Below are 24073 nucleotides of genomic sequence, written 5' to 3'. Positions count from 1 at the left end.
CTTTATACAAATCGCCATAGCCATAGTGCACTCCCACCCGGCCCGAAACAGACGCTGGGTGGGAGATTCAATTGTCAGCACCGTCTCAGGGAAAAAACCTACCGTCGGTGGTAGGTTTTGGGAACGCCGTGACGCGTGCTTCCCTTTCAAGCTGTGTCTTAAGGCGCACACAAAATGTTCTACCCAATGTTTGCCTCTTTTTCATATCGGACACGTCCGGCCAAGAATGGGTACGAGGAGTCAAGGGGGGCTTTGAGGAAAAATTGAAAACTGAAGTCTCTCACCCGAATGGACGGTAAGACACACAAGGGTGCACGCGCGCGCACGCTTACACGTTGCCACGGGGAAACTCAATTAGATAATTATCTGTGCAGCTCTGTGGCTGTGTCGCGTGAAGTCAGGTGCGCATGGGTGTGAATGGAAATTGCAGCTGCCTTTACGCAGAGCTTGTATGTCGTTTTTTCCTTCCTTCCATTTCCTATCTTTCCATCAGATAAGAGTGTCCGAATGTTGGCTGCAATGCGTTAGAGAAGGAGATAGAGCAAGCCGAGTGAGAGAGCAAGCACTAATTGATTTTGGTGCGCTTTGCTTTATGCACCCATTTTTCCGGAGCAAGATTGGTATTGGGAGCATTTTTTGCCGAGTTCAATGTTATGGGAAGCGCTATGCTTTGCGCAGTGCGTGCGAAATTCGCTCCACTGCGTGGTTGGTCGCGTTGGTTTGGTCTAGATGTGTATTGCAAGAACCTGAGCTGGGAGGAAAAAATTAGTGAATACTAATTGCTATCATTAGGTTGCAAAGCGGGTGGAAGAATCGATTAATGCCCACCAACTCGGTACGGGTCTGTTATTGTAGGAAGGGGAGCTTGTTGAATTGTTTGTTTGCTGAAAGTGAATTTAGACGGAATCTACTTTTTTATCAGATTAAAAGTCAGTTTGTTTAAGACAGCTTCTAGATCAACTGGAATAGGTCAATATAGAGCCACAGTTTCTGGATTAATTAGTAGCAAGATATACTTGATCAACTTAACTCAGTAGATATACATATTCGTTATTCAATCAAGCCTAGTTCTTGGTTGCATAAACTCTAATTGTCTTGCATGTTTGATAAAGTTTTGACATTTATAACCCAAATTTTGTGTGGTAAAAGGAAGATCAGGTGCTCGTAAAATCTGAAGGGATGGTTCGAGATGATTGAAACACTCAGATCGTTAGTGATGATGGGCAGTGGCGGATTTAACGGTACGCGGACTGAGCGGCCGCGGGGGGCCCCGTCAATTTAGGGGCCACGTTCATGGTAATTCCAGCATATGCAACAGTGTGTACAGTAGTCTCATCAAAAACTTCTGTGCCCAATAGGGACCTCATGGACGAAGAGACTCATACTTGGTGTTTGGTACTTGGTGTCAAAAAATGATCTAGAGCTATCCCTTGATAATTCTACCGTTTCATAGACTTGAAAAAAACGATCAAGTATAATTATTCGTTGTTAGGCAGTATGTTAGATCGTCATCAAGAAGATTGTGATCTAGGTGTTACACTGTACTCTAGTTAAAATTTCCGTTTACACGTTGAAAACACTGTTAACAAGGCATACAAGATGCTAAGTTTTATCTTTCGACATTCCCGTGAATGTAATTATGTCTTATGTCTTAAGTCGTTGTTTACTTGTCTTGAGTGCTGGTGGATGAAGTATTCCTCAGTACTTTGGTTCCCGAATTGCACTACGATGCTCAACACAATAGAGACAATACAACGGAAGTTTACAAGACTTTAAAATGCGACCAATTCAGAGGACTTACAACCATGCCAAGTTATCGCTCGCGTTGCCTTCTGCTTGGCTTGGCCTATAGACGCTCGAACAATGTTTTAAGGTTAACCAATGTGTATTTGTTGCTAAAATATTTGTCTAAAAAACGAACTAGACCTTGTTTATTCGAGAAGACAACAACGTGCCTTCGAGACCTCTTCGCTCTCATAACTTGCTTGTCGGTGAGAGCAGGCATACCTTATATGGATACAATGAGCCATTACCAGCTATGACAAGGCAATTCAATACACGGTCTTATCACTTTGATTTTAATTTAGCGAGCAATACATTTAATGAGAATATGTTACCAATTTCCAATTTTGGCGACACCGGATTAGTGCAGATATTAAGGGAATAAGCTAGGGATTAAGTGTTGAATGCTAAAAAATAAATTAAATTATTAATTAATAAATAAATAAATAATCTTTATGGGTAGTGCAGGGATCTAACCCCCCCCCTCCCCGCCAGCAAACCATCACGGTGAGTTTTAAACTAAGCCGAATGTAATAACAATCCCACCCCTCGCTCGACACCAACAGGGGGCCTCAACTTGTTTTACCGCTTAGGGCACCCGATACTCTAAATCCGCCACTGATGATGGGAAGGTTTGAGATTGGAGTAGATTATTATTCTTCTCGTGGATTCATCGATCAATCAGATCACTTAATATATATGTGGCTGTAGACAGGCATTCACCCACAACAGTTGACGTATGAACTGAGAAAACCAAATAAAATTCTAACGATACCGATATATTTTCTATTCAAGAGATAACTGTATTCATGTATTGGTCAAATACACAGGCAAACAATCTATCATAAAACTTCTTAAATGATGTTTTATTTATTTGGAGGTGTTTGCCATGTCAAGTCTACCAGCAAAATCTGCGTTCGGGACTGAATTCTAATACTATCTAGGATCAGCTACCATCGGATGTTCGACAACAACTTCATCAGTTTTCATTGGTTATTAGCCTTCTTAAATATGTAGTTGAAGTTCGTATTTCCGTTCAAAAGAAGGTAAGGATCCTGCAAGCAACAGGAGAAGTAGTTTTGTTTTTGATTATGATAAAGTAGTACAACTAATAGGACCAATAGGTACGAGTTTCGGTGACTAGACTAGACTGGCATATGCTTTAACTGCTACTATTACAGGCTGCCTAGTAGATATTTTCAAAGTAAACCATTTAAACATTATTAATTATAGCTTCAGGATTTCACTACCTTTAAGTCCACAAAATCTGAAATAGAAGGGAAAATTCTGAGGATCTGAGCCCTAAGAGCCAATCTGAGATTGAATCTATCATATCATAAGTATTGCTAATCAATTGTTGTTGACGATTTTTTGAACTATTCTTTATACTAAATAAAGTTAATTTAATAGTTAATTGGGAGTAGTATACCAATTTCATGGGAAGAACAGTCTACCATCAACGCGGCAATACCTTAACCAGTTTCCCCGATTTATATCCTTTCAACACCTGCTTGCTGTTTTACAACAATATCGTAACGCCATCAGCCACTGATACTTAATTGCCGCTAATAAAATCACTTCGCCGACAGATCGCTCTCCCCTTTGCTTGCCCGAACCATCGTCTGGGTAGAATAAGAAGCGCCTTTTACCTTCTCCCCCCTCGCCCAATACAGTGTGTGGCAATAGCGCCTTGGCTGAGAACAGATCTTCTTCCCTCGCCTTTATAGAGCGATCGATCGAGCGGCCGGTAAAATGGTTTCGTAAACGCGCGTACAACAAACAAAGCATTCGCAACCAACCAACCAACCAGCCAGCCAACGACAGCTCCCTCGCGATAAAAGCGACGAATCTTCCTTCCATTGTCCATGCCGTGTTCGGGAATCCGTTCGCCTCTCGGCAGGCACTGCAACGGTCCACTGGCCGACCGACCGATGCACTTTCGGTTGGGAGTTGTTTACTGCCCCTTATTTTTTGCGCTCCTCTTTCACTCCGCCAAAGCCATTCCGTTTCCTTTGCGCAACCGGATGGCGATGACTTGCGGACGTTAGCGTTAGCTGTGTCGCTGCTGCTACGGCGCTTTGGGGTCAAAACTTATGTGTGAACAATTGGACCTCTTTGCGACTTGCTTGGATGCCTGCCGTCCGAGTCTGAGGCGTGAGTACAACATGCGTATCCGTCCGATCAGCGGCCAAACCAAACTGCGTTGGGCAATCGATCGCGTCGAGTGATCGCGTACACAGCGCGACAAAGATTTGGCATTTTGTACCACAAACCCAGAGCACTTATCGAAACAAATGCGTCTGTAGGAGCTAGGCTACTGTGTACGATTGGTAATGGGGGGTACGATGTCTCAATCGCCACCGTCCGATGGCTTGGGATACGGGCGAAAGGTTAGATTACACGCGCCCAAACGTTCCCTCATCCCAACATGAGATGACATTTTCTCACCCGTCCGTAGAGTCATAAATGGTTCGTTTGGACTGCAATCTTCATGCGAGGTCGAACGGTTTAACTAACCACACCGGCGCTCTGTGAGGCGTATCATTACTTGTGCCTGGGGTGGTAATATCCCGCGGAACAGCAGCTTCTTGGCGGTTTTCCTCCCCAAATGGTCAGTACGACTCGGTGCAATCGAGAAGGGTGAAGATTTTCTTGAAAAGACCTATGGGGCATTAGAGCAGATGCTATAAATTGAACAGCAAATACCCGTGATGCGATGCGAAGGAAATTATGAGGCCATTGATTTATGGCTCATGCTATAGACCCGTTGCCATTGACTTTGGGGAGCCCCATGCGCCAAGATGCCATCGCTGGGACGCGAGTCAAGTGGCATGTGAACCGTGCGGTGCGTTGTTTGCTAAAGAAGCTTATGGAGGAATGTTGAAGCCTCATAAGCCTATCTGGAGGGGAATACACACACACACGATTCACCAAGGAACTGATCGTGCGTGTTCTAACCTTGAGAACATCCATCCTCAAGCTTAGTAACATGCTTGTAAGCTTGTTTCGAGTGAGCTTGTGGGATTGTGATTGGAGTAGTGATAATTGCTTAATTTGCTGATTGGTGTTCAAGGTTTTGGTGTTTATCAGCAAGAATGAAGCAGATGTTGTAAGTGTTCTGTATTCTTACCGGAAGGCATCTAAATATTAGCAACCCTTAAGGAAGATTGCTGAATTCGTTCTAACAGAATTCACAATTACAGCGAGGTCTTCGTCGCACGTTCGTTAAGTCGTGTGATTAGGACATCCGTTTCAGCGTTAAGTCCTGCGATTTGGACATCCGTTTCAGCACATGTTTGAAACGTATATACTGCTAATGTAAGCCTAGATGTAGCACACGTTGTCTGTCTTCAAATTATTCCATAAAACATTTAGTTGGGGATATCTCATTATGACTTCTGGACGTCATTTTCAGGTTCACTGGTGTTCTAAAGGAAGAATAATTATGCTCTTACATCTATGTATAATGATCTATATCTCTTGTGCTACTAAACTTCAGCTCCATGTGACTCCGCTTACTTCACAGGGAAAGGTACATTCCTGGTGCTCTTGATTGAATGTCTGCAGACTTCAATCCAGCAATACAGAGATATGTCCAGCGAAGGCTTGGACAATGTGGGTTGATTTTGTGGCATATTCGTTAAGTGCTACGACCTAACCATATGCTCCAAAGATGATCTGCACTGATCGAATAATGACCGGATAAATGGCGCTCTACTGTATAGTATATAGTACCTAATGATCTTTGACCCTTTGTCCAACCACGTGAGCGTAATGTTCAACAATAAATATAATCTACGGCTATTCAAAAGATGATATTGAAAGTTTTCAAGTTGTTCCAAATAACTTCAATGTTCAATACCGATGTAAATGTTTGATGAATTTCCCAGTTAATTCATTTCAAACCATTTTAATTATTGAAAATTAGTATTAGTATTTATACTAATAAATTTGTATTTGTGTAAAATTTGTATGTAGATCCCTACAGATCACAACCAACTTTACAGATAGAAGCAGATTACGAGCTTTAGAAGTACTGTTCAAGAACATTGCAGCTTTGAAGTCATTCATAAATGAATTTTAGTAACCCTTATCGCGACAAAAGGCTCTAATTAATGTACAAGCGAATCAAGTTGACCAGTTGTACCCGAGAAAGAAAAGAATTATAGCTACAGAGCTACTAATCTATTAAAGTTGTTAGCATTATGTCATACCCCGTTGCATGATGCACCACCTCAAATCGCTCCTCGCCATAACAGCAAATGACACAAACCGGGGCCAAATTTAGCAGATCTTACAATTTTCATCTCTCACCACGACCTCACCATCTTCAAAACCAAAAACAGAGAAGAAAAAAGCACACACACACAACACCCATTGAGCATGCATTAATTTGCGGTGGTCGGAATGTTACGAAGGCCGGAATGGCCGTTTATTTCAATCACGCCGCTCGGCCTGCTGTGCAAAGTGGCCGCTTCGCATTTGTTTTTATTCATTTAACATTGTTAAAACTCATCGACACAAACCGTCTGCCCCATTACCCAATCGACGCACCAAACCATTCCGCTTACATACGCTCGATCGATTGGATCGGGCGCTGTTCAGGGCGAACGGTTAGGTTGTTGGGAGGGTTTTTGTTGTTGTTGTTCTTCCTTCTCTATGCTGGTGGCACTTTCCACCCAAAAAGGCGTCGTTTAGACAGGGGAGCACCATTTTCAACACCCTTTTGCGCTGAACAAAGAGCACGCTGCATCCTTTGGCAGTGTGCACCGGATTTCGCGCACCGAAACAATTAAACAAAATGCTAAATTGGCAGCAGATTCGGGTGCTTGCGGTACAGCGATTTTGTTGTACCGCAACCGAACCGCTTTGCTTCTCGGGGCCGCTTTGCAGCACTATTGTTTGCCGATTCTTGAGCTCGGCACGGGTTCATCATGATTAAATTCTTTCGAAAAGGGGCGTGAGGATGGTACTGTTTGTTGTGACAGCGTTGTGCACAGTGTTTTCGCGCTCGCGAGGGTAGTGAAGGTTTTAATAAATGTATCATTCTTCTGTATCTACTCTTGGGTGGGTTTCGGGGGGAGGTGCATTAGCAACTGGCAGACAACAATCGCTTCGCTTGCAACGTTGGCTCTTTCTCGAGAGCCTTGAGGATGGGCGATTTAAATGTAAACTATTAAACTATTAAAGCTCTAAGGGTCGGTACAAAAAGCGGTATTTCTCCAACAGAAACAGCATTCATAGGCAAGATATAGTAAAGCGAGAAAATTGTATAATCTTTAGACTTTAAACAATTAATATAAAACAAATGTGATAGGGAATTTACTTTAAAGGGGTCTATGTTCTATGATGGGAAACTCGTAGTATTTTACGTAAAAATAGAGTGTATATTTGTTCTTTTAGCACTAAAACTGCAACAGCAAGATGAATATATGTAAACTTCTTCTGTTGAAAACAAAATTATTTATCGGGATATGGCTCATTTTCTTATATTTTTGCGACATAATAGAAAGAAATCAAAGCAAATAAGCGTACATTACATGCACATTTGACATCTTTTGAGGAGACAGATTTGCAGGAAGCACTCTCTCACTCTGCAGGAAGCAGGAAAGAAAATTCGCAAAAATGTCGTCCACCGATGCAAACGTAGCCAATGTGGAATCAACTGCGCTTTTGTTGCCTAGATCAAATGTAATTTTGCATAATGGACAGAGCAAAGGAAAACGAAATCCTTTAAAGCTTTAAAATACTTTCGGATTGACCTCATACTGTCCCACTTCCTACCTTATCTTAGCAAATTGAACACGTTTTTAACAACTGAACAGTTTTCATCCTCTATGTTACCTAATAATCGGACGATCTTGTTCTGTGTATCCTTAAGCCTGTTGCTGGCAATTGATGATTGATTACTTTATTCAGAGATTCAGGTCTCTCTCTCTCTCTCTCTCTCTCTCTCTCTCTTTGTTTTTTCTATCTTTCTCTCTCATGATGGAGCACGTCGATGTGATATGGCCCGGTCAACAATCATTCTTCAGGATACACTCTGGTCTCTAGCTGCAGATCCATGACATGCCCCAGCCATCGTATCCTACCAGCGTTCGCCACCGTCAGTATGCCGTAAAGCTCAACAAGCTCGTGGTTCATCCTTCTCCTCCACGGTCCATGCTCGAACATACGGCACAAGGATGGTCCAAGACTCGTGCCCATAGAGGACCATCGGGCGAATCAATGTGCGATATATCTCACTTTTCGTGCGGTCTCAAAGTCTTCTGGATCTCAGCAATCGGTGAAGCTCATAGTATGCAAGAGTCCCCTGCACAATGCGTCTACGGATTATGCTGCTGATGTCGTTGTCCGAAGTAACGACCGTCCCAAGATAGCAGAACTCCTTTACTAAAGAGATTGTCGCGCGTCAACTAATGCACTGCTTCCCAGATGGTCTGAGTAACCGGCAAGCAGGTACTTCGTCGTCGTCGCATTGATTCTCAATCTAATTCTTGCTGCTTCGCGTTTGAGTCGGGTGTACAGAGAGACAGGTACAGACGTCTTAAATGTACGTTTAAAAGGACATTGCAGGTTGAAATCGTAAAAGGACCTTCTAATGCACCGACAAACTATTTTGCTACGGATACAACATTCAGTGTCAGACAGTTATACCCATCTTAGGAACATCTACATCGACAACGGTTGAGGCACCAAATGTGAAGAAGATACCATTTTTAAAATGTTGCCAAATTGACATGTTTCCAAAGAGTTTTTTTGATCTGTCAAAGCAAATAGAAGCTTTGGACACAAAACGCTTGGTTGCCAAATCTTTGGTCGCAAAATCCCTGGTCACAAGCCTTATTGTCCTTGGTAAAAAACCCATAATGCTTGGTCACAAACCCTTTTGGATGTAAAATTCTGTACCACAAAATGTTTGCCGATCACTGGGTTAGACCTATCCTAGATATTAGAGTAAACTGTGACATTTAAAGATCTAATAAATTTTTATCATAAAAATCAAACTTTTAGATATCAATACTGCCCAAAAAAAAGACAAAAATAAAGTAATCAGATTCGACGCTAGGCTCAAAGCAAACAGTTTAACAAATACCACACATCTATCTAGCATAAATCGACACACAGTGGCTGCATTTTCGGTTACTACGCTTTACTACGCGTTTTTTTTACCATACACCATCGAATGCCAACATTCCACCACTGCAGCAATTGATTCTTGCAAGTGTTTCTCTTTTTTCTTTGTCTATCGACAGCTCGCCAGGCTCCCCATCCCCTATCCAACGTCAGATAAGGTCATTCACCAAACCGGACATGCTACAGACGGTGTAGCAGCAGCAGCAGCCATTCACGATTTCACACCAATTAATAAACCAACAAACGGCGCGAATCGCCGCCAGCGGCCACTTTGGCCACTGCACTACGCACCTACCTGATAACAATGAGCATCGGCTACGCAATCGTCTCAGCCCGTCCGTGCCTCCCTCCCCTGTTGCTCCACAGAAAGCCACAGCCAACCTCAGGCCGGCAGTAATTCACACAAGTGACAAAGAAGTCAAACGGAACCCCACCCCACCCCGCAACTCGAACCCCAAAAAGAGGAGGGAGAAACAGCCAATGTGCATAACCTCCCATCATAAGCGTTTGCTGCGTTTGCGTAGCTAATGCGTTGCAGCGCCATTACAATATTTGCACGCAGCATAATTCTTCCCATCGACCGCCCAGGTGCCGCGGGTGAGGGTGTAACGCTTTTTACCCGACCGAAAGCGGCAACGGAAGCGTTCGATGCAGCTAATGCTAATAGAGCCATCACACTTCGGAGGGTAAGTTCATATGCACGGCGCATTGGGTTTGACGGAAATTTAGCGAATCAAGCAACTGCGGATTAATGCGCTTGCTTGCTTGATGTTTGCACCGATTATTGTTGGCCGATGGTGAGGCAGAGCTGAAGCCACAATCGGTCAAAGCGATCTTCGTTCCCATCTTTATGTTTTTGCGTATTTAAAATCTTAAGCCCATAAACAGGCGCCAAGGGAAGCGTGATGAAAATGATAGTACTATGCAAAATTCCGGAGGGAAGCTGTAATTTATAGCATGCAATACATGGTACTTAAACACGTACCTACAAGTACAGTTCGATCGGCTTGGAATTTAAAACTGTCCTCCATTGCAACAGGGGTGAAAAAAGCCCCCCCCCCTGAAAGAAAAACACCCCCTAAAGCGCTGCATCTGACGCAATGCAGAGTCGTTGCGGTTTCCACGCGCTCCGCCAAGACCGAAGATGGGTCACGGCGGAGAGTTTTTCCCAGACTCTTCCCGCGACCGATCGACGCTCGTACGTTGAGCAATGATGGCAAAGATCGGGGGGGAGGAAAGAAAAACACAATCACAAAGCGATTTGCTACAATAACCTTACCAATAAGTGTTGCCTTCAATGTATGGTGGACTACGAGGGAGGAACAAAACAAAAAAAAAATTGGTTCGAAAAAAGGTGTTGTACAAGCATGAGGCAAAACACTCAACACAACATCTTCACCACGGTAGAGGGTGGTTTTTGTCGTTCCGTGGATATTAGACAACGACATCCAATGTGATGAAGGTAATGGAAACAGTTGACCTATTTGTGTGTGTGTGTTTTTACTGCATTCACCGAACGGTATCGATCATGTCATTATTTTTGTTCATTTGTTCGAATGTTTTTTATTTAATTTGTTTGTATTATGTGTCTACTACACATGTATTTTCTTAGATCTGTGACTTTCTATTATTATTTATTCCTTTTATTAACTATCTGTTTTTTCTCGTTTTTTTTCTTGTTTATTTAATACATCAACAGTTTATCATTTAGTTGTTCTTATTAAATATGTGTAATTTATTTCAATTTCTTGTTAAATTTTTAACTATTCTTTCTTCATTTGTTTCAACAATTTGACTTAACTTTTTATTTCTTTTCTGATTTTGTGTGTTATATTATTACTTTAGAATAAATACGTTTACTTAATACGGCATAGGAAGTGCTCACCTTCTGATTATTAAAGTTTATTGCTATGATTTATGCTGTCATGTCATTTATGCTGGACGTAATGCCTTTTTTGTTTTTTTTTTTATTTTACTTTGATGATTTTATAATTTTGATGTTTTTACTAAAATGAAGTACTTTTTTCAATAAACTTTTGTATAGTTCTTTTAAGAATTTCAATGTTTTTTTTTCTTCATCTGAAATTCTTGGTATACATTCCGCAAACCGCTTTGACATATACAAGCGTTGAAGAAGATTGTTTAAACTTTGAGTGGTAGCAAGATTTCACAAAACCTTGTTCTTTATGAGCCCTGAAACATCTGTTCTGCTCGTACTAGAATAGTGAACGCTTCATCTCATTTACTATCTGATGTTTTGACAGATGTCAGCACAAGTTGATGCATGACAATGACAGTTAATTTGACAGGTAGTATTTATTTAGCCCGCATCCGGTCGCGCAGGCTATATATTAGTCATTTTTTAATCTGTTTCAACAACCAGACATTTAACATTTAAGGCCAAAGTACGATAAGAGATCTTCATTGTTGGCATATACCTTATGACCAAAGCAAAAAAAAAAAACCGCCAAATCTGACAAGCCAAAGCGAGCAAATTAAGATTAACACATCACAATATCTCATCTCAGCCACTGTGCGGCAAAGGCGGCACAGCCAAACAGAGCGCAAACGTACCGCTTCCCAATTCCCACCCTCTCAAGGCCGAACGGTAAAAGATTGGGCAATTGAAAGAGCAAATAAAAAAAAAGAACAGCTTCACAAACAGCGCTCCACCAGGCCCAAAATTAAGCTCACAAGTTACAATTTAAACAAATCATCACGATATCTTGCACGGTGCAATCTGCCCCCGCCCTGGTGTGCCGGTGCATTCTGATCATGTTCGTGTCGCTGGCTGCTATCATAATTGAATTTATCGCACGGCCTGGCACGGTGGGTGTGAGAATCCAATTCCGAAGAAACGCGATCACCCCGTCGCAATGCAACGTCATAAAACAATTCAACCGTCCCAGTGCGGTGCCGGCCAGCCCTGCAATGACGTCTCGTTTGCCACAATGGAAGTGTCATTTCACGGCTCGCGGCTGGCGGATGATTTACGGCCGGTTGGCTTGCGAGCTAACAACGATGGCCAACGATTCTGACCCTCAGATACGAGCAATGGGATGGATGGATGGATGGATGGATGGGTGGATCGAGCACCAGGTACGGTATTCAAATGTGAGTTGGTATCTTGAGATCGGCGAGCAAAAAAAGGGGAAACGGTTGAATAAATGCATCGTAGCACCGGTGGAAAGGTGTGGCAAAGGTGGAATAAACACCGATGCACGTTGATTATCTGTTACCGATAGGGTTAAATGTTTTGATGAGCATTTTAGCACCACCACCATTACCGGTTCGTGATTTCTTACAGATCAAGCTGATCGCCGCGTACATGGAGCGTGATCGTATGCAATCTGGAAATTAGTTCGATTTGTATGGAAATTGGAGCTATTGTTTTTTCTTGCTAATGAGCTTTGCTCATATTTCATGTGACGTTATTACTTTTTTATATTTGAATAATGGCTACCGTAGAATTATGGCTCGTTCAACTGAATCAGCATATATCTCTGTATGAATGTTTTGAGCTTCGTTTCAAAACGTCTTCATGCACTAAGGAATAAAGATGAATGAAATCCCGTTAATATTCAAACTTTCTTCTTTGTGCTACTAGTGCCATCTAGTGTAATTACAGTGCAACACATCACTTCGTCGCTATGCAGCCGCGCTCGAACTATTCCGTTTGAAAATCGTATCCGTTAGGCTGTGTTTTATTTGATCGGCAAAGAAGCTAGTTTTTGCCAACTTGTACTGCATACAATATTATCTCTTGTGTAGTACGATCAGAATGCAATAGTTGATGGTTTTTTAGTTGATATACTTTTTACTTGAACACACGATATTTGGCTGACAGTTCAATTAAAAAACATAGATTTGTATGAAAGAGCCGGTTTTTGACAAATTCGCAATAATCTTATAGGCTGTTGAGTAAAAAATGTAGACCTACAAATACAAATAACAAGAATTGTATGTTTTCAAATACAACATAAATTGAGAAATAATAAAATAATTTTGACAAACATTGTAAGTAACAAGTGCAGGTGACTTGATAAGAGATTGACGTGTTCAACACGGTTAATATGAAAACGTAATCGATGAAAGCATTCAAATTAACACAAAAATTATTGGAACAGATAGAAATCCATAACGGAACGTTAATGTTGAACTTTCGAAGGTTGACTGACAGTTCAATAAGAATCACAGCTGTCAACGTGCATAACTCTATAACATGCCCCTCATGTGTTCAAGCCTCATATGGACCGCATCTCCACAGCAAAGGCTGAATATTTTGATGATTAGTTTGGCACTGAATACAGTGAATTCTCTCTAATCTGAGACTTTTCCTTTTTGAAAACCGCCTTTTATTTGAACATTTTTAACATTCCCTTCATTTTAAGGACATTTTTGCCCCGCTTATTTAGACAGAGAAGTATAGATCAGTATGTACGATGTTACACCACCACCGACTTGACATTTGCGTTACAAAACTGTCCCACACGAAAGTACCGTCATTTGCAATGAAGGCGATTACTTTTGTCAAAATGAGCTCTGTTCGTGGCTGCTTAGATGGAAACAACTTTTCCAAGTACAAATGGCGAAGGAAGTTTTAGGCAAGATTTTATGAAAATAATTGGACAAAATACCCACAAAAATCATTTGATATGTTTCCAAATCAATACAAATGTTAAAGAAGTGGATAAAATATTATTCATTGGAAGTTGAGGAGAAAAACAAAGAGGGTTTTAGCAGTTCAATCCTATGTGTCAATGTAGTAAGCGAATCATTATAAAGATGGCGCTAGTGTTTAACGAATTTACTTTTCAAGTAAGGATACAACTTTTGAAGCTCATATTGTACGAAGTTTCACGTCGGTTTGTCGGTGGTTACACGATTTAAAAGACACAAGGGAAAAAAATCGACAAATTAACTTTTTCCATCAGTTTCTTAGCTTATATAAGCAAATGACGGGTGAGGAGTAATCGTTACTTTGACTGTATATTTTAATAAAGTCAATTAGTCAATTAGTTCTCTCGTTTGACGTTTTCGTTGAGTAGATTCACGCAGAAAATTTATCATTGCCACACAAACTCCAAAAGTCATCCATCAGATCAGGCTTTCAGACACTGGTCCGTGCTATTTACCATTTAAACTGAATTGAAATATAATCTGACGAGAGAAAGCAGATCAGATTTTGCATGACAACCAAGGACCGTAAAGATATCAGGTCAAGTTATAAGCCCGTTTTGACAGCTAGGTGGAAGAAGAATCGACGAAGAAAACGGACAGTTGGTTTTCCGCGTTTGGCGAACGCTTCAAGTTCTCGAATGAAAATTTCCATTTTAAATCACGGGCTGTGTTCTAATAAACTAAAATATTCACCCAAATTGATCTCCACCTAATATTGACCATGCAAAACGTAAACAATCCATCAATACATATACAAGCGGAAAACCATCTGTCAAAATCGGAGCCCAGGGGGGGGGGGATCGCCAAAAGCGCTATAACTACACCTCATTATACATTCCACCTTGATGACAACACAAATGTGTTGAAATGACTAAATATCCGAAACGTATGTTCCCCCGACAAATCTTTACAGAGTACCGCCTAAGCGCTCAAACCGTGGCTGGCTGTCAAACCGCGACGGCAGCAAAACCGCTGCGCGTGTGTACTTGTGTGTATGAGTATGCGTACACACTCGTGAGCCGCTACGCGCTACATCCTAGTGTGCGTGTGCGTTGGTGAAACAGCTTCACAGCTAAAATGGCTCGAGCAGGCAGAGCAGACTCTTGCTGAGACCACCGTAAACCGTGCCAGCAGCCACAGTTCACTGGTTCGCGTTTGCTAAGTGCGTGTGATCGCCCAAGTGCGTATGTGTGTCTGTGCAGCAGTGTGATGATGCTGTGTGCATCCTGAAACCTCGGAACTCGGAACGCTTCTTCCCCGGGTGTGTGTGTGTATGCGCGGATGTGCTTACTCAACGGCCAGCAGCAGCAGCAGCAGCCCTAAAGGTGTGCGGTACAGTTGGTACGATAGAGTACAGGGGACGACCCAGCACATCAAGGCATGCAAGCCGTCGGTACGTACGGTGGGTTGCTATTTTAAAAAGAAAGGAAATCGGATCGATGGCTCTGCTCGAGCGTGAGAGTAGACTCATTACAGTGTAACACAGTGGGGTGACCGACACGGTGCGAGGAAGCAAGCAGCACAGTTCGGAAAGGAACGAAAAGAGAGAGAGAGAGAGAGAGAGAGAGAGAGAGAGAGAGAGAGAAAAAACAGACAGTGGTGCGCGCACCCGTGTACTCCCCGCAGAGTGTGCGTGAGTGAAGCCGAAAGCTTCGAAAGCAGCAAAACCGCACGGACTACGACGGGGTGAGCAGATCTTGTTTCAGTGAAACTCAACAGTGATTAAAAGAAAAGCGGGTTTTCCTCTCGCCAGCTCGCTCTTGTCCTCTCTGTCGCACTGTCGCGGCAATCCGGGAACCTTTGGTACCGATCCGGAAGTAAGCGTGCGCGTATTTATTATTACCAGCCATGAGTGTGTGAGTGTGTGCCCTACGGGATAGATTCAAGGAACTGAACTTTTCAACAGCACGCACAGTGAAAAGTACACCTCCCAGGGGTAGTGCGGGATGTGGTTGGGAAATCGCAGTAGACTAGTACCGGTGCATCGGGAAAACAACCCAGCGTGCTGAAGCAATTATCGGGCTTTTTGGGGTAGGAATTTTCTTTGTACATTTAAACAGCTTTCTTTCCCCGTGTCCGTCATCATCCTCCATTCGACCGGACAGTCCGCGGAGAGCGAGAGAGAGAGAGAGCGAAAGACAGTTAGAGAAGATATTAGGAGAGCGAGCGCGCCCGCCCGGCCGTGTGTGTTAGTGAGTTTTTGTGTAAGCAAATTTTTGACTCACAAGCCAGTGTATCATGCAGGGGGAGGTGAGTGGGGGCAAGGGACAGTGCGTAACGTTTTGGGCAGCGGTGTGTGTGTGTGTGTTAGTGGGCAGTGTGGCCTCGTTTTACTGAGAAAATAAATAACCAATACCGATATCGGGCTGGCCGTGGCGTGCGGCTGCGAGCGACAGGGTTTTGGTGTTAGTCTCTGTTTTGCCCTTCAGTAGAGAAGAGATTTTCAAGCTAACGTTTAGTGAAATGACAATGCAGCGGTAAAACTAACAAGTGTGCGACCCTTTTTCGACCAATTTTCCATTCGCTGTGTAGTGTTTGCATGCGTGTGTGTGCGTGTTTCTATGCCCAGTGTACGCACACTGACAGTCACGATCAATGCGATGCGATTCACTTCCTGCGTGTGTGTGTGTGTGCGTGGCCGTATCAGTCGTATCGAGCAGCAGGGAATGAATGTGTGCGCGGATGACGTTTTTTTTTGGTTTTGGTTCGTTCACCGTTGTAATAATCGTGACTTATTCGGTACAAGACGTCCATTTTTGTGTTCTCCCCCCCCCCCTCGCTTGCCGTACGGCTAGCAGCGCACAGAAAACTTGTTTTTTCGCTTTCTTCCCTTATTACTCACTGTTTCACTGCGTGCGTGCGTCTCGATATGTGCGGTGTGCGTGTGCTTGCGAGTGTGTGGCTGTGTGCGTAGGTAGTAAAGATAAAATTGATGGATGAGGCACACTACACCACACGCAAAGATTCCACAGCACACACAACAGTACACACAGTGCACACACACACACCAGAACATCCTTGCGTTCGCCTACTAGAGACAGCGATGAAACAGTCGCAGTGTGTGTCCTTTCGCACAGGATACGTATCATGATTAGGGAACGATAGTTACGGGGCAATACACCGATAGCAGGCGCGCGTATGCGTCTGTAGAATGGTTTTTTTTTTGTTGGTGAGAACGAAATATGGCTCTTGATGGGTATTTCGCACTTGTTTGCGGACAGTTAGCACAAGCGTTTCGATAAGATTAGTTCGTTGGTGCGTCAAACACTTTTTTGTTGTTTTTCTTTTTGCATGCGTAGGAAGGGTTAAAGCGGTATGCTGCCGCTGGTTACGGTGATGGTGTGTGTGTGTGTGTGCTGCGAAATAATGTTAGATACCGTTTTTTTTTCCTTGTGTTGCTTCTCGTGACTGAGACGACCAGATAATGGCAATGGTGTATGTGTGCTGTAGAGCAGTCTCTCGCATCTCCATACCCGCGAATAGTACCCCGTCGCAAAACGCCGTACCAAACACACACACACACACGGATGGGCGCGCGCGCACGGACACAGTCAAAGTAGGCTATATTTTAGCATTACACACACATACACACAAACGACCCACGACTTGCGAAGGACATTTAGTGCCGCTACAGTCGTTTGACGTTTTGTGTCTCTCATTTTGTTTCATCGATTAGACACACGTTGTACGGATGCATACAGCTTGAAGAGAGAGAAAGAGAGAGAGTAGAGAAAATTATTAACGCTTGAAAAGATCGAGCCCATTGAGTTTAAATGTTTGAATTCATTTTCGAATCACACCACCAGCCTGTGTGCGTACGGGCTAGCGGCGCTTGTGTGTGTGTTTGGTTTAGTAAAGAGAGTGAGAGAAAAAAGATAGAAAACCCTTGTACACTATCGCGCGAGCGAGAGCGCATCGCAAAGTGTACGCGCTGTGGCGAGCGGGGGGCAATGAGCAATTTCAGCGGCGTACGCGCACCCACACACTTGCACACGGTAGCGTGTACACACATGAACGCATCTACAGGCGCGCGCGATCGACCTTCTTCGAATTGGCGCAGCGAGTTTTTCCCTTGCCCCTTCCCGCACCAGGTGCCGCCCCCTTGTCTGTCGTAGAACACCTTCGAATTTGAATTCCATTCGCGAACGGCGCTAATACACATACACAGGCAGAGGCGAGCGGCGCCCTCGTCTAACTGAGCAGTTGTTGTTGCTGGTGTTGTAGCCCTCTGCGCTGGGTTGTAGCGTGTGGTGTGGTAGTGATTGTTCATCGATTTGTGTACCACTTTCTAGCTGGATTGAATGTATGAGGGGGTTGGGAGGATGGGAGATATATTCGCTTGTACTGTCCGTGTGTATTCACAACACAACCGTTTTCAATCTTCTTTTTCCGTTGCTTTTTGTTTCTCTCTATTTCCACCACAGCAGTCGGTGCTTCGCCAGTGTTTGTGTGTGTGCGTCTAGCGTTTAGCGACGGTGTGGAAAGCAGCAGCAGCAGCAGCAGCAGTACCGAGACGTCGTCAGTGCCGACTTGACGCGAATCGATCAACGTCCGCCGTCGCCTGGAACAGTGGAAGCATGTACATTTAAACAGTGCTTTTGTGTGTGTGTATGTTTCCTAAATGTAAGTGTGTCTGCATTACGGCTCAGTGACACCAGACGTGCCAAAATGTAACAAAGACCACAAAGAAAAAGCAATAGTAAAACCGTGGTGCAATATATAAGGGGAAGAAAATGAACTTTTCCTCGCAAAAGACCCCTAAGATCAGCTTCTTATTTTAACCGCACGTGTGTGTGTGTGTGTAGAGAAAAGGGATTAATTGTGTAATAAAAAAGTGCATCGAAGTGGTTAAAGAGCACCCAGCAAAGAAAAAAAAACATACATCAACTCCACTACCAAATCGTTCAAAGCGAACGTCGCTCGACGAAAGTATGCGTGTTGCGGCGAGAATGTGCCGAAAAGAGAGCCCAACCTCGCACGATCGAATGTGAGAGAGAGAGAGAGAGAGAGGGGAAAATAGAGTGTGTGCGGCCTCGACAGCACACAGCAAGCCTAGTACAGCGAGCGAGAGAGAGAGTACCCTTTGTTGAGCACTCTCTCTATCACACACATACACAGCTGCTGTGTGTGCATTGAGTCCGGTGTGTTGGTCGCCCTTAGACGCGCTTGGTTGTGCTTGAACCGGTGTGTGCGTGCGCGTGTATCCTGTTTCGTGGCCGCTGTGCAATTGTATGTGTGTGTGTGTGTGTTTGAACAGATCCAAACGCACACTCTCGAACAGTTAGTGAAGGGTAGGGAGAAGACCCAACAACCCTCTAAGCGTGTGTGGTTCAGCCTCTCATCAGCTCATCAGTTTTCATCGGTTAACTGTGGTGCGAGCTTGGCAAGTCTACTTCGTCGTTGGTGCAAGCGTTACCTTGCCCACCCTTCTTGGCGTTTAATGAGTTGTGCGAAATTGTGTGGCTGTCGTTTTATCGGTTAAAGTCTTGAAAAGCCCCTAGAAGGTAGAAGGAGGAATTTAATCCACTCCTAAGTACATACACCACAAACAAAACGAGGATACCCGAGCTATAGGAGTGCGAAATTGTGCAAAAGTATTTATTGTGTGTCGGCTGGTAAAGTTCAGTGTAAGAAAAAAAAATCAGTGCGACGTGTATATGCGAGTGTACATCGTTTCGCTGCGCAAGAAAGTGGCTCTATTTTAATTTGTTCAATTCACCACCAAAGTGTGTGTGTGTGTTTGTGTAGATGTGTGTGCGTGTCTATGTGTACAGCAGTGCGTTCGTCTGTGTAAAACGTAAAGCAAAATAGTAAAAGAGATCGTGCGGGTCCAATGCAATAAATTAGAGCACACACAACACAGGTAAAGGTGAGAAGCTGCAAAAGAGAAAGTGCATTGGTGGTGTATCAGCAACAGCGCAACATCGGCACGCAAAAGAAGGGGGATGCAATATTGTAGAGAAATTATAGAAGAAAATTAGCTCCCTCCTTACGCCACCACTACACCTACCCGTCTCTAGCACGCTGTACGGTGTGTGTGTGTGTGAGAGAAAGAGCAATAAGCGAGTGAGAAGGAGAGCGAAAGAGAGTGTGCGGTGTGTTGTGGCTGTACCAAAACCCACCCGCCCGTGTGTGTGCAATTAAAACCGTAGCGGTGTGTATGTGTGCGGTTTTCAAAATTAGTGTACCAATGTTGTTGTTTACGGTTTACCCACTGCAACAACGCGACCGCGTTCGCCTGCCGCCGCCACTACAGCAGCGACCCTTGCTGCATCGCCAGTAAACGGGGCGCACTGTTGTGTTTGTGTGTTTGTTTGTGTGTGTGTTGGGTAGCGCCCAAGTATGCAATAGCACACGAATCGTCGTGGTATCGTTCGCACACAGTTTTTTGTTTCTGTTAGTGGTGTGAAGCAAAGTGTGAATTAAGGGAGCAAAATAGATAAATTTCACGTACCGTGTGTACGAAGAAGAATAAGGTCACACAGAAGAAAGGGCGAAGAAGAAAATAGATAAGAAATTGTCTACGCGAAGTGTGTCAGTGTGTGTTCATACTATCCATAGCGTACGGTGGGTGTGTGTGTCTGTATACATATACAAACGGGCGCGTGTTGCTAAATTTGCCTCCGCTCTCGTCGGTACGGTGCCGTAGTGTCGTCGTCAACACAACACACCAACTGCTACAACAGCAACAACAACAACAACAACAGCAACAAAAACCAACGCTCTTAAATTACACCTGTTCGTCCGTAAGAAAATGTTCGTTACAACAATACAAGCATGACGCACCAGAATCACCAAACTAACGGCGCCAGTTTGGAAGATTGCCACACAAACTTCTTCGCTTTGGTAAGTTTGCTTCCTATGAGGCTGTAGTGAGTAGTGTAACAATTAGTTCGAAAATAGTCAGTATGTGTGTATGTGTGTATGTAGAGCTGATCCAGTTTGTATCTACAGAAGCAAAGATGATGTTATTTTCCCAAAACTATCCTTTGTTTATCAAACGACGCAAAATGAGTATGAGTTACTGAAGTCTATTCTACGAATGTGACTATTCGTTGCCACCAACAGAACGTGATTGTTTGAGTTGAATGCGCCCGCATATAACGCACTAATACGCCATCGTTCTGTACAGACGACGAGTGAACATTGTAGTGAAAAGCCATTTTGTTACCATTGTTGGTTGTCTTATTTTGGTTACCTCCGCATTCAACAAAACGTTCGTATGTGTGTATGTGTACTTTCATTAGTACTCTGGACTGTTGGGGTTTTTCCGCTTCAGTCGTGTGTGTTGTGTAAATAATAACTTCCCGTAAAACCTTACTGCCCCTAAACAAACAAACAAACAAACAATCAAACAACTATGTGAGGAGTGCAAAAGGAAGGGGCTGGAGAGGTGTTGTATGCGGCCGCACGCCGCTCGGTCTTGCTGCGTTGAGAGCAATCTAACGTGGAGAGTGTGTACACCAAGTGGAGAAACAATTGACATTAAACAGATCGTTTTAAATCATAATTGTGTCGTGTATAAGTGTGTGTGTGCGTGTATCTATGTGTTAATTTGTCTGTGTGTATGTATTTGGCAGAAGAGGTCTGGAGGTTCTTCGAGCAGAGTAAAATTTAGGGTTATAGTAGATACTGAGAACAAGTATTACTGCATGTGGTGGAAATCTGGGCTAGTCCTAGTGATCCATTAGAACAACATGCCGGCTTCTATATCGCCACACAAGGACGTTTTGCATGCCGTCCTCCGATGAAATGAAATTGGTCCAATTTTTGTAATCGGAACCCTACCCCGAAATCAAAATCTACTCTCTCATTATAGTCCGCTAATCTCGCGCACTGATGCGGACTAGTTTGAAATTTGCCATCAATCATGAAGCTCACAGTTAGGAACATGTGTTGTAAAAAAATTTGACCAGCGGAAGCAAATTTGCTGTTTTCCTCAAGCAAGCATGTTATCACCTCTCTAAGTGCTATTTTTTGGTACTATTTTCATCGTTAGTGGTTTTCGAAAAGTCGTGGTTTGTGCTTTCCCTGTAGCTTTGCTGAGCGCATGTTGATAAGGGCTAACATTGAGAGTGAAAAAAAAATCCACACAGCTCCCAACGCGTGTGTTAAACACGAAAGAAATCGAAAGCAATCGTGGTATAGCATGTGCATGTGTTTGTGTGTGTGGTTGTGCGAAAAAAGTGGTCAACGAAGCCTTTAGCATGGTTGAGAGTTATCACTGTTTTAATCATAGGTTCCAGCTGGTTTGTGTGGACAACATTCCACTAGATTATGGGGTGCCACAATGGTTGTTGTTTCACCAAGGCAACGAAGAGTGTGTTGTATTTGCTCACTTTCAATGCTTGTCTACCCCTCTTGACGAAGTTGCTGTGAGAATTGACATTGGGAGTGGCATGTTCGTAGGAGATACCAGACTTCTTCGTTATGCTTTTGTGGTATGGTGGGAAAGCATCTCCCGTTATCAGAGCTGATGCGGTCAATTGATACCGTGAACGGGCTGCGATTTCATTTTATATGTTTTTTTTTTTCATTCTGTTGGTTTATTGCCCCGCGCGGTATTCGTCTTCTTGGGCGCATGTTTGGATTGTTATCGCGGCCTACCGTAACGACCCTGAAGAAGGACCGTGCATTAGAGCGTTGGTCAAGTTCTTTTTGCTCGATCGGGGCTAAGGCGGCAGCGGTCAATGGTGCTACGTCATTTTTATCATACCTTATCTTGCTACAGGTCGTCGTGAGGGTGGCAATGTAGCTTGTCTACGCTAGCAAAGAACTGGAGCGTCCATTGTGCTGTGCTTTTTGTTAAGGCTACTAGCATCGCACACTGGAGTGATTTCAGTTAATAGCTCTATTTAAGGCCCCCTTTAAGCGGGGTATCGCGCTACCTAATAATAAAGGGGGAAATGCACATGATTAATTAAGAACACGTTTGAGCTCATTATACGTTTCATTTTAATTAAACAATCATATTGCAAACTCGTGAACCTATCAAGCTTTCGTTTAAATTGCCATCAAATTGTACGATTCGGTACATAACTGCTGCTCGATCTTACCCACCTCCGTCCCACAGATAAGCCTCCTCAAAAATAGTATGCATAGATGTCGTCCGTTGGTTGTGTTGTATTTTTATGGCACTTTTATTATTAAGTACGTGATAATTGTGCCGCTTTATGCGTTGCATACACATCGATGCCTCCCTGCCTTTCGGATTCGTCTGTGTGCGAATATCGTCGAGATGTTCTCGCGGTGGTTGCATTGACGATCGTAAATGCGGCAGTCGCTCGTAAAACGATCGTTTTCTCGGCCCGTTTGTGGCATTTGGCGCATTGTGTATATGTATGTGCGTGAGCGGTGGTGGTGGCGACGGAGTTGCAAGCGCAGTATAAAGTTTCCTTCACCGTCGTTCGCCAATTTCGCGTCGGAGTAGAAAATGTGTGCGATACGATCACACGCCGACGGAGCGATCGTTATGAGCTTCACATCGTAAATAGGGGTTTAATGGGGAGGGCAGTTTGCCTGTTTGAATGACTGCCGGCTTTGGAATTGTCTGCGGATAAACAAACACATACGTAGAGAGCCAGATCAGCGCCACGCTGTTGCAACAATGTATTGGCCGGGAGTGTCAAGTGTTACATTTTCTGAGTGTTATATACCCTATGTATCAAGATTCGAATATTCGCTGGTATGCGATTATTTGGAGAAAACCACCTTGTTTTAGAAGATAGGTTGTAAAAATTATTTGTGGTAGGCACCTAGCTTTAATTCTATTCGCAGCATTATGAATGATATTATTTGATCTACATAAATGGAGAAAATTGAACTATATTGTAACCAACATAGCGTACCACGCTTGTTATCACGCTTGATCGTGTCTGTTTCGCTATACGTGACGTTTAGCTAAAATCTTATGTGTCTAAAATTGTAATTTAAATGTTGTGCGACCCAAATATTAGACTACGAACGAAATCGATCGAATCGCAAATAAAATATAGAAGAGAAATCGAGAGACCAATACTGCTCTATTGTAGGTTTTAAGCCACAGCAGCAATCACAACTTACAGTGGGAACGCTCCCGAACTTTTCTCTCTTGTGGGGTGCCGGTTTCATTTCTCTGAGTCATCAACCCGAAAGCCGGCTGTGTTAATCGTTCGACAAACGGAGTCTCATCAACATAGAAATGAGTGCGTGAGTCACACGATTCCTTCTCAAGTCCATACGATATATGATTTAAAAAAAATTACCAAGAAGAATGCCACGTAATGAAATTCATCTTTCTAGTCCTTCAAAGTGGATCCACATTTTGTTGCACTTACAATGCGATGCTCATTTCAGGCTAACCTTGCTTTAATGTGGTTCTTTAAACTTTCCTGCTGGAAAAATAACGTTTGAAGGAAACTTCAATCGTCCGGCTGTAATCATGCGCATAGCATCGCTTCCAATGTTCTAATGCCCTTTTGCAGTGCATTCCTTC

The 24073-nt window shown here is 43.4% G+C and overlaps 1 protein-coding gene across 11 annotated transcripts in view; it reads left to right on the top strand.

The window, feature by feature from the left end:
- Positions 1–14599: 14599 nt before the first annotated feature.
- LOC121594333 (mediator of RNA polymerase II transcription subunit 13) overlaps positions 14600–24073 on the top strand; it is a 58010-nt gene continuing 48536 nt past the window's right edge. Inside the window, exons 1-2 of one of the 11 annotated variants that reach the window (XM_041917477.1) lie at positions 14600–14992; positions 18027–20445. In XM_041917477.1, the coding sequence (XP_041773411.1) occupies positions 20377–20445 (69 nt within the window). In that variant the 5' untranslated portion in view covers positions 14600–14992; positions 18027–20376. Of the gene's footprint in view, positions 15002–15300; positions 15417–15450; positions 15631–15960; positions 16092–17799; positions 17903–18023; positions 20446–24073 lie in introns of those variants that run through there. The other 10 variants (XM_041917475.1, XM_041917484.1, XM_041917481.1 and 7 more) reach the window with 10 other exon arrangements.

This window comes from Anopheles merus, chromosome 2L, assembly GCF_017562075.2.
Source record: "Anopheles merus strain MAF chromosome 2L, AmerM5.1, whole genome shotgun sequence".
In the NCBI taxonomy this organism is placed as follows: Eukaryota; Metazoa; Arthropoda; class Insecta; order Diptera; family Culicidae; genus Anopheles; species Anopheles merus.
The sequence above is the reverse complement of the archived record's forward strand: the minus strand, read 5'-3'. Positions and strand labels throughout refer to the sequence as shown.